We start from the raw sequence: 11,658 nt of genomic DNA on the forward strand, positions 1-11,658 counted from the left end.
AGACAATGTGATGTGTTGGTGTCATGTTTTGCTGAGCCCGTCAATTGAATGATTTCAAGGCATCTAATGTTTATCATATTTGGATACAATTAATTATTTGCTCAGGTGTGTTACTGGACAATAGATAAATAAATCAACAATTACTATTGATTGGGAGAAAGGATTATATGTTCGCACCTTATAATATGTCCAATATAATTAATAATAAAGAAGGTGCGATCACAATTAAGAGTTTATGAAGAGAGGCGTCTATTCACACTGCTCCCTTTCAGATATATATAAAGGCAGAGCGTATACCAAAAAAAGGGACATATCCGACATTTGGAGAAGCATTTTTACAAAAGAGATATTTTTGTATGGAGGAATAAAGAGCTCAAATATGGCTTTGTAATATAAAATTTTAATTTTATATTTTAATGATAAATAAAAGGCCCTTTGTTTATTTTTATTAAAGGTATGAAGATTTAAACTTCAGTTGATTCGTCCTTTATAATTATTTTTTAAATTTTGTGAACAATTTATGTCAGATAAGTGGACGAAGTCATCTATGGCATTTTAAACTCAATCATAGTAGATATTGTGAAATATTTAATTTTTTTGAATTTGTGTCCCATCTGTCTCCCCGACCTTAGGAGTTGAAGCAAATCTGGACTAGTTTAGAATTGCATATATATATTTGATCCGTTGCGTCTTGATTATTAAACTATTCATAGTTTATGGGCATAGAATATTATAAAGTTGTACTTTATAATCTTAATTGCAGTTAACTCTATTACCGGAATAATCTAAAGCACTGGCCTCTTTATCATTGAACTATTGGATTTATATTTGAGATTAAAAAATCTAGAACTTCCTTCTTACAAAACTCAAATCCATTGTTAAAATCTTATACAAAAACATTCATTTCAAACCATCACATAACTCCATATTAATCGAGTTCAAGGACCTTGCTAACCGGAGAACTCCAAAGCTTAAACTCGCTATAGAAAAGCCTCGAACCAAGCAATCATTGTTTGAGGTGAAGGTCTACCCGCCTAGGTGTAGCGAAACCTAAAGTGCAGGGGAATCAAGGTGATTCTTGTTCGTTGGCCAAAACTGATTGCGAGATCCTGTCAAAGAATTGGCAAGCTCTTGGATTTCCAATCTACGGTTTTGGGAACCAACAAGCCTTGTAGAGCTAGAAGTGCAGAAGATTGAATTGATTGCTCTTGTCAAGTTGGCCATAAGCGATTGGATATCCCAACATCGAGTTGGCAAGACTCATAGGATTTCAATCTGTGGTTTTGGGAACCAAAACGTCCCACTAGGATTGAATCCATCTCTTTGGTTAGTCTAACTTTCTACTTTTCTCAGTCATAGGTTTGTCACTTCTCATTACTCATCCATGTAGGGTTAGTTCTCAAAACTCTTGTCCCTCTTCTATCCTCTTCTTGGTTTAGAAAGTTATGAATATCTCGTTTTGGATTATCATACCTCCATCCATGCAACACAAAGTTGGCTTTTATCTATCAAGTTTTATGGATTATCATCTTATATTTCAACTCTACCTTTCATATAAGTCTACAACTGTGTTCTTGAAGTTTTCCATGTAGACCAACTTGGATTACTCCAAGGGTTTTAGATTTTCCTAATGATCTTTATTGTAAATTGCATATGTTTGCAATTTATTGCTCACCCAAACCTCACTTTAGCATTCTTGGCCTCTCAAGCCCAACATGCTTGATCAGCTCAATTCTACATTAAATTTTGGCACCTCCTTGGCATTTTGGACCCCAGGTCCCAATTTGGGCCTGCATTAGGGGGAGAAGGTCCCTTTGGGCACCTCACTCCTTGCAACTGAAGCTCATATTCAAATCAAGCAATGGTTAGCTTGCAAAAGCAAGAAACTTAATCTTGTATCAACTTGCTCTGAAGTTAACACCCCAAAAATGCTAGGGAGAAGTATAAAATCAAATTATTCTTCCTCATTTTACAACAACTCTCATCCATCAATTCAAAAAGCAACTCAATTTTTAATTCAAGCACTCAAGTCCTCAAGAGCAAGAGATCAAGCATCCAAGACATTGAAGACAAGGAGTAATTTTCATATTTGTGCATCCATGATGGCATCCATGATCAACAGTTTCTAAAGTCAACTCTACAAAGTCAACAACATCTTCACGAGTATTTCAACACAAAGAAGGTCTATGAAGGTATAAACATTTAGTTTTCAGATCTAGCCTCTGCTACCTAATAGAACACTTTCAATTACATGTCAATTTCAAGGTTAATTCCAAAACCAGGGTTTGACCTAGGAGTGGACCTCGGAAACCACTTTCGACCCAAAATTTTATTTATTTTTTTGTGTGCAAACACAGGTAGGAAACACACTAAAAAAGCTACAACCTGAGCATCAAGAGACCTTCAAAACATTTGTCATTAGATTGAAAACTGCTCGGAGCAAGTCACCTCACAGCTGGCTCCTAGGAGTGGGTCAATCAAGCGCAACAAAGTCCCCCTTGATTTTGCACGAAATTTGGATCACAAGTCAATCATCATGTACATCCCAGATCTTCTATTGGACTCTTCCTATTAGTTTTTTGTTTTCCCGTGCACATTGAAAGTCTTTATTTCATCATATTTTTCCCTAGATATTGCATTCACCTCCCACAAGATCTTAAGCCAAGTGGATCATTCTCCATCCAATGTATGTGTAAATAGGAAGATAGGCCTAAGAGTCCTAGCTTCCACGCATAGAATAGCAAACCCTATGTCCCCACATTACAACTATAATAATTATTGCCTCATCTAAAGGAACAGAAGCATGAATGATTGATCTCCTTCAGGTTAGTTCTAAAATTCCTTATCAATTTGTTTTTGTTTGGTCCATTGGTGTAGCACAATTTTCCTCTAGGGAGCTTAGTTGAAAATTGATATTGGTTTCTACAAGTCTCAAGTGCACAATTTATGAGCTGGGCAATAGCAGGTTAAACATTCCCAAAAGTTTAGATTGATGATGGATGGTTTTGGGGCAAAACTTGTCAAATGAACTGTTCTTTTTTATTGCTACGTCTTTGCTAAGTTGCTGATTCTAGTTCAGGTCCTAGTTAGGGTTTGCAGATTTGGCGAAAAAAATGGGGTTGGGTTTGTTTTAGGGTTCATCCATACCATGTGTGTGTGTGTGTGTGTGTGTGTTCGTGTTCCCTTTTCCCATTACATTCTCTAAACATCTATATTTAAATAATAAATAAAACACTTTTTCTTGATAAATGAATTATTCCTTATCATCAATTGAAACACTTCGTCATAGGGAAAAAAAGTAACAAACCCTTAGACAATTTAATATTTTATTATTACAGTCCTTTATCTTTATAGAGATAACAATATTATCCTTATGATAAGATTTTTATAATTTTTTAATTAAAAAGTCTCCTGAAAATTACTGCCTCTCTTGCTTCGCATCACCTACCTTCCTACACACCTGTTGTGGCTAGGGATCTGTCTCCATCCCTTTCTCCCATGGATTTTTCATTATTATGTATGTGAACTTTTGAGTATCTATGAAAGAAATTTTCTCCTGGTTTATTTAGGGCAAAAATTCAGAATATTACTCACAATCTGATAGTAGTCTCCTTGCCAGATCAAGGTTTTCATCACTCAGTAAACATCAGTCTCCTCATGACAGCTCAACTAGAACTTCTTAAGCAAAGATCATGGATGATGTTGTATAAAGCATATCCCCTTGAGATTTGTGACATGGTCTGACAACCTCCTATGAGATCCTCAACTAGAAAGGTAGTGGTTTCCTGAACAGATGCATCTTTTTGGGAGAAATGGCCAGCTCAACTCCCTACAAGTTGTATCAGAGCGAGGTTGAAGGTTCAAATCCCCTTGGGTAATGCTGAGGGGTGAGTTTTGGAATGTGTGTAGTATATCCCCTTGGGGTTCGTGACATAGTGTGACAACTTCCTGTGAGATCCTTAACTAGGATGGTAGTGGTTTCCTAAATAGATGCATCTTTTGGGAGAAGTGGTTAGCTCAACTCGCTACACATGCTTCAATGATTCTTTCTCCCCATGAGTCTACTGAGCTATGCCGTGCTAATTCCAGTGCTTTTCATTTTTTACATGAAGATCAGACCAGTTTCTAGCAAGGTGTAAACAGGAAAAAGACGAGACTCGCTTCAAAGAATACAAAAATATATGGATTTAAAAAAAAAAAAATCAAAATTCAGTGGATTCATTTTGGATTCTGCAAAACTTGTGAAATTTGGACTAAGCTTCACTTGGATTTGTGCAAGAAAATAAACAGTACTTCTTCCATCTCTGGATGATTTCCATAGCCAGATCAACCCTGAAGATCCTACATATCTTACAGATCTGGCAACATAGGTTCTTTCGTTTAAAGGGAGCATATCCCAATAAGATCATTTATCTGTTACAAATAAGAAATACAGGGTTTGACATGAAGAATGATATTCTTAAGCAAGTCAATGCACAGCTTTGAAGCTACTGACATACATAGCCAATCATACATATGCGAAAAATAGTGACAGTTAATTTATTTTTTCGGAGATCATCTGAGTGAGAAAATAATTAAAGATAAAGATAGTCAGAATCAAAATCAGAAAGAGGGGATAGTAACGAAATAAAACAATTATTTTGAAGTTTGACAATTAAAAAAATTCGAAGTTGATATTTCTAAGAGCTGTAATTTCAGTCATAAAAAGGGCATTTCTGTCTGCGAGTTGTGATCTAGTGGTAGGATGGTGTTTATCACAGTGACGAACCAAGTTTAAATATTGTCCGAGTAACAGCATGAGCAGGTATCTGCCTTCCAGTGGAGTATGATACTATTAATGGCTCTAAATAGTGGAAAGCTACCTGGTGACAGCAAATTAACCAATATTCCCATATTACCAAGAAAAATTGAAAGAGTGATCGGGTAGTTCAGCTAAAGTGGAATATGGTATTTTGGTAAATGCTTGCAAAATGGGGAGCCCTCTTTGCTCATAAATTACCCAACCGATCTATTCCCCAAGAAAAATTTAAAAACAAAAGGGTCTCTCTATGTAGCATAAATAACAAATGAACACTGTTGGGCATTTTTATTACTTCTCCTCAAACTAAGGCTTTATCCCTCACTAATTAAATTCTCTTTTAATGTGCAGAAAATTGTGTGCGTACTTTTTTTTTCCAAAAAAACAATTAGAATTTTGATAAGAAAGATCCATCTATTGCCTCTTTGCAAACTCGAGAAGAAGCAGAGGATTATTAAAAATTATAGATGATAACACAGGAAGAAGATAAAGCAACCTGTTAAGAGTACCTTCAGAATATGAAGTCTTTGTACGTCATCCATGAGGGCAAGCTTCCTGGCAAAGGAAAGAAGTGTATTTGTGAGCGACTTGGCATTGGGTACCCCTGTTATAGCCAGTAGCCCCGGGCCTTCTGGACCTAACGCCTTCATTACATTTCCAATGCAATCGTTGCTTTCCGATAACAAGCGGCAATAATCTATCTCCAACAGCTCTAATATATCTGTCTTTTCCTCCATCTTTGCTCTTCTTGCCTGCAAATGAGTAAAAGGAGATGTACGGGAATTTAAAACTCGAAGCCAACATATCTTCCCAGATTGCAAGCTCATGCCCTTTCCGTCAGTCTTCTCTCAGTCTTTTAGTGTCGTGCAGTTTCAAACTGTGTTGTGTACTGTTGCATTGCCCTGAAAGAAAGTACTGTTTGGAAGGGTTTAAAAGAGTTAAATATTTTTTTAAAAAGTTTAAATAAGCGTGGGTAAGATTTTTTTTTTTTGTTTGAGTTATATTATTAGATCTATAATATATAATTTGTTTTAAGATGTATAAATATATTTTGTTTTAAAATATATCTATAGATAAATAATAATTTAAAATATAAATATTTTTTATTTTTATTCAATCATATCAAAAAAATTGTTTAATATTATAATTAATTTTAATTTTACACATCATTTTAAAAATGTTACATTGTTTTCAATATTTTTCTTTTCAAAATCATTGTTAGCTATTGTTTTTGTATTTTAACCAAAAAAATTATAAATTGTAAATTAAATTAAAAAAGATTTCAACTAAGCTAATTTAAATTATTCTTAGTATTTGAATAATTTTACTAATTAAAAACTAAGATATAGTTTTACAATTATAGTTATATTTAAGTTACATTATAAGTTTAATCTATAAATTCTTCACTTCGATTTCATAGCATCATTTTGAATTTTAAAAAATTTATTTGCATGATTTTCCTTCTTCACCAATATTTTAATTTATATATTGTAGATACATATATAGCTTATTTTAAAATTTTCATATATTCAATTTTATTATATGTTATTAATTTAATTACAATGGTATGGATAAAAAAATTAATTACAAATGTTAATATGTGATGAATATAATAGTGATAAAAAAATTAGTCTCACTTAATTACTTATCAATGTATAAAAATTTAATCAAGTTTCTAAAATAATAATGTAATCTATAAATATAAAATTTTAATATTTATAAAATGTAAATAATCAAGAATAGTTTGGTAGAATTTTTACTAATTTATTTGAGATTTTTTTTTAATTTAATATTATGTTCTTAAATTTTTGTTATAATCGTTATAGTTAATTTACAATCTAAAAGTCAAAATATAATATAAATATTTAAAATATTATTACATTTTTAAAAATATTTATAAAATCTTTTTTTTTTTTATAAATACGATTGAATAAAAGAACAAAGTTATATTTCTAAACATTATTTATCTATAAATTTTTAAAATTTATAATTATCTTAATAAAATAATATTTAATATTTTTTAAATGATTTATTATTAAATAAACTCATCATATGTACTAAAGAAACATTTAACTCTTTTTAACTCTTCCAAAAAATACATTCTTTCTTAAATTTTTTAAAACTATACATACTCTACATGATAATGCAACAGTACACAACACCTAAAAGACTGACATACAAAAATCTGACAGGGCATGGCCATGATGGGAGGGGCCATCTGGGCAGTCGAACGAACTGCCTAGATAATCGTTGTTGTATGTCTGTTATGCGGTCTCTTTTTTATCTTTTCAAATTGTCATTTTATAGTCTAGGATGTCATTGTTTGGGGTTCTCTATATATGCTAGCCAGGACACTCAATTCTATTTTCTTCTAGGATTTGAACTTGTGACCTTTTATTTAAAGTGGGGACCTCTTTTTCAAGACTACACTATTAGACCAGCTCAACTTAAATTATAATATTTTAATTTTGATCGTAAGACAATTAAATTTGTAGTCTTAAAGTGCTTTGGATTAAAGGTGTTCTCCACCACTAGGTTGATTTAGACTATGATCTTTTAAAATTGATCTAATACAAACAAATTTGTAAAGAACTTTGATTAAACGTGTTACAAATATCTAGGTAGTCTAAAAATTAAAATTAAAATTTGGATACTTTGTATAATATTCTATTTAATAGATATAATTATCACTAGTAAGTTGTGCATTTGTGGACATGCAACTATTAGCTCATAGATTTTATATTTTTGAATGGGAGTAGGTAATTAAGAGAGGACCATAAATTTAGTTGGTTTTAGTAGTAGAAGCACCCTAATTAGTTTTTTAAAAATTGTGTCACCGTGCATGCGTATATTTTCCAACCCAAGCAATCATTAATGTACTACACATGCAACAACCTCGAAATAGCTACTCCTCCAAGCACAAAATTGTCATTGGGTCAGAAGATCGACTATTTTTTGTACTCATGAACCATGCAAGGAAGCAGCCCAAAGATTTGGAATTGCAACAATAATAAAAACTTCCTAAAAAGGGTAAGCAATGCAAGGCTTGATTAATGAGTACTTAGAGAGTCATTGATTTTACAATTTTCAAACCATGTGACCCAAAGTAGTGAAGGTTCAAGGCATGCCCCTCTTGTCAACAATGAATACATAACACATATGGAAGATAAAGGACATGAACCATGCAAACAAATTGTGAGAACCCAATGCCTAATATTCCTTGACTAGTCAACTATAACGACGTAAACATTTAAAATCATGCACAACAAGGGCACCAATTATAAATGACTAAAACATATCAAGGTAGTTGAGAAAAACATAGGGTTTCTAAACTTTTGAACCATAAAGCATAGTTGTGACAACAAACTTTCTTTCCCATGGTATGTAGACACTCGACAGGTTACTAACGCTAATGAATATAATGAAGTTAATAGTTGAAGCTGACAACTAAGTTATTTTCTAACTAATAGTCATTTCTAACCGCGAACACTGGATTCATTGCAATAAGTGATTGAGTTCTCATTAATTTATAGATTTTTGTGGATTTTTAGAACTAGTTGAGTAGGATATTAACTTAATTTATAGAATTTATTTGGTAGTTGACTATAATGCCCTTAAATTTTAACAAATATCAATTTTGTTTTAGCTCTCTCTTAATTTTCCAGATTGTCAATATAAATGTCAATAATTTTAGGGCCCAAGTTGTCATTAATTTATACGTTTCTATGGATTTTTTGAAATAGTTAACTATGAGATAAATTCGAGAATTATAGATTTTTTGTGATTTTTTTAGAACTTAACATTGTAGAATATATTTTACAAGTTGTTGCTACCTTCTAACAATATACAAATAATAAACTCCACGTAAGCATTGAACCAAAAAGAAAATAAGTTGTCCCATTTAAATAGGAAGGCTTAAAAGGCCAGAAATCATAATAGAATTATAATTTATTCGAATACAAACATTATTCCCCAAAATATTAATATTTTTAAAAAAAATGTTATTGTTCCATTTTTCTAAAACCAAAATCTACAATAATGTGCGTAGAAAACTTTCATAAACTATTCAATAAATTCAAACAAAAGAATATCCAAATAACAAAAAATGCAAATAAACAATCCATCAACCATAGCTCAAAGTTTATAATCCATGAAATTGCATTCATATTTATTTGAAACTAGTCAAGTATTGAAAAAACCAATTAAAGATATAATACATTCATTGTCCCTCATTTAACATATATAAATAATGCTTAAAAACTATCTTTAAAAATAACAAACTCTTTGAAAATGACTTATTCAAAAGAGAAACTTAAAAGCTACTAAAAATACTAAAAAAAAGACCCACTACAACCTAATTCTATACTACACCCTCCATACTAGTCACAGGTTTCTAGATGTTATTATCATTATCTCAAAATGGGAATCAAACATTTCTACGTTATCTTATTCTTTTTTCAACGCTAACATGACATTTATATGTTGTGTGGAGCTTTACTTATATTTACATGCCAAAGTTGTCAGTTTGAAAAGGACATCTTATGTTACCCCCAACTAATAATGTATGTGAAAGAGTCATATCAGTTGTTATGTTGTATTTCCCCACCCAAGCGATCATTAATGTACTGCACATGCAACTATCTTGAAATAACTACTCCTCCAAGCGCAAAATTGTATTTGGGTGAAAAGATCAACAACTTTTTGTACTTGTGAACCATTCAAAGAAGCATACCAAAGATTTGGCATTGTCCCAACTTACCAATAAAAAAAAATTATTAAAAGGGTAGGCAATGTAAGGCTTAATGGATGAGTACTCTGAGAGTCATTGATTCTACAATTTTCAAACCATGTGATCCAAAGTAGTAAATGTTCAAGGAAAGCCCATCTTGTTGACTATGAATACATAACACATATGGAAGACAAAGGACATGAACCATGCGAACACATTTCAAGAACCCAGTGCTTGATATTCCTCTAGTGGTCAACTACAAAGATGTAAACATTTCAAATCATGCACAACGAGGGCACTAATTCTAAATGACTAAAACATATCAAGGTAATGGAACAGAACAAAGGGTTTCTAAACTTTTGAACCACAAAGCATAGTTGTGACAACAAACTATCTTTCCCATGGTATTCAAACACTTCATAGATTACTAACTCTAATGAATCTAATGAAGTTAATAGTTGAAGCTAACAACTAAATTATTTTCCAACAAACAGTCATTTCTAACCACAGAAATAGGATCCATTGCAATAAGTGATTGAGTTCTCATTAATTCATAGATTTTGAGAATTTCTAGAACTAGTTAACTAGGATATTAACTTAATTTATAGAAAAAAAATTAGTAGTTAACTATAATGCCCTTAAATGTTAACAAACATCAATTTTGTTTCAACTTTCTCTTAATTTTCCACACTATCAATATAAATACCAATAAACTTAGGGTCCAAGTTACCATTAATTTATAGATTTTTATGGATTTCTAGAAATAGTTAACTATGAATTAATCTTGAATTATAGATTTTTTGTGATTGTTTTAGTACTTAACATTATAGAATATTGGGCTATGATAATTTTACAAGGTGTTGCGACCTTCTAACAATATATAGATAATAAACTCCATAAAAGCATTGAACCAAAAAGCAAGTTGTCCATTTTAAATAGGAATCCTTAAAAGGCAAGAAATCATAATGTAATTATAATTTATTTGAATACAAACATTATTCCCCAAAATATTATATTTATGACAAACAAAATGTTATTGTTTCATTTCACTAGAACCAAATTCTACAATAATGTGCATAGAAAACTTTCATAAACTATTCAATAAATTCCAACAGAAGAATGTCTAAATAACAAAAAACACAAATAAATAATCCATCAACCATAACTCAAAGTTTATGATCCATGAAACTGCCTTCATATTTATTTCATTAATATTTATCTGAAACTAGTCATGTATTGAAAAAACTAATTAAATATGCCATACATTCATTGTCCTTCATTTAACATATATAAGTAATGTTTAATAGCTGTCTTTAAAATAACAGACTCTTTGACAATGACTTAATCGAAAGAGAAACTTAAAAGCTACTAAAAATAATACAAAAAAGACCCACTACAACCTACTTCTATACCACACCCCCTATACCAGTCACAAGTTTCTAGATGCTATTATCATCATCTCAAAATGGGAATCAAACATTTCTACATTATTTTATTTTTTCAACACTAAAATAACATTTATATGTTGTGTGGAGCTTTACTTATATTTCCATGCCAAAATTATTAGTTTGGAAAGGACATCTTCTGTTACCCCCAACTAATAATGTTGATAATGTATTGAAAGAGTCATATCAGTTGTTATGTTGTATTTCTCCACCCAAGCGATCATTAATGTATTGCACATGCAACTACCTCAAAATAGCTACTCCTTCAAATACAAAATTGTCAACAATGTCTTGTACTCGTGAACTATACAAAGAAGCAGCCCAAAGATTTGGAATTGCCCCAACTTACCAATAATAAAAATGTTAAAGTAAAGGATTTGTTTTATTTTATTTTATTAAATTACCTTTACTAGATAACCCTTTATTTACATGCATTCTCATTTAATAATTAAATATTAATTATTAAATGTCATTTAGCTCTTAATGTTTCCCTTTTAGGTTTTACGATCTCCTATAAGGATTGATCCATTGTATATTTCTCTCATTCTTTCAGTCTGATAATATATTCTTGGTTATTTTCAGAGCCAAACACTTGCCTTCTCTTGTCTTTTTCTTCTCTATTACATGTTCTTGCATGAAGGTGTTCTACTGGATGTATGGATTTGTTCTCATCAAATCCTTCATGG

The 11,658-nt window shown here is 31.4% G+C and overlaps 1 protein-coding gene across 1 annotated transcript in view; it reads right to left on the reverse strand.

Moving 5' to 3' along the window:
• The window catches only part of LOC149576456 (2-oxoglutarate (2OG) and Fe(II)-dependent oxygenase superfamily protein), a 55,045-nt gene extending 49,334 nt beyond the window's left edge, over positions 1-5,711 (reverse strand). Inside the window, exon 1 of the mRNA XM_089817360.1 lies at positions 5,308-5,711. Coding sequence (XP_089673486.1) covers positions 5,308-5,625 — 318 coding nt within the window. The 5' untranslated portion in view covers positions 5,626-5,711. The remainder of the gene's footprint in view (positions 1-5,307) is intronic.
• Between the last annotated feature and the right edge of the window lie 5,947 nt (positions 5,712-11,658).

This window comes from Cupressus sempervirens, chromosome 1 (assembly GCF_028749045.1).
Source record: "Cupressus sempervirens isolate cs-2001-9-10 chromosome 1, ASM2874904v1, whole genome shotgun sequence".
Lineage (NCBI taxonomy): Eukaryota > Viridiplantae > Streptophyta > Pinopsida > Cupressales > Cupressaceae > Cupressus > Cupressus sempervirens.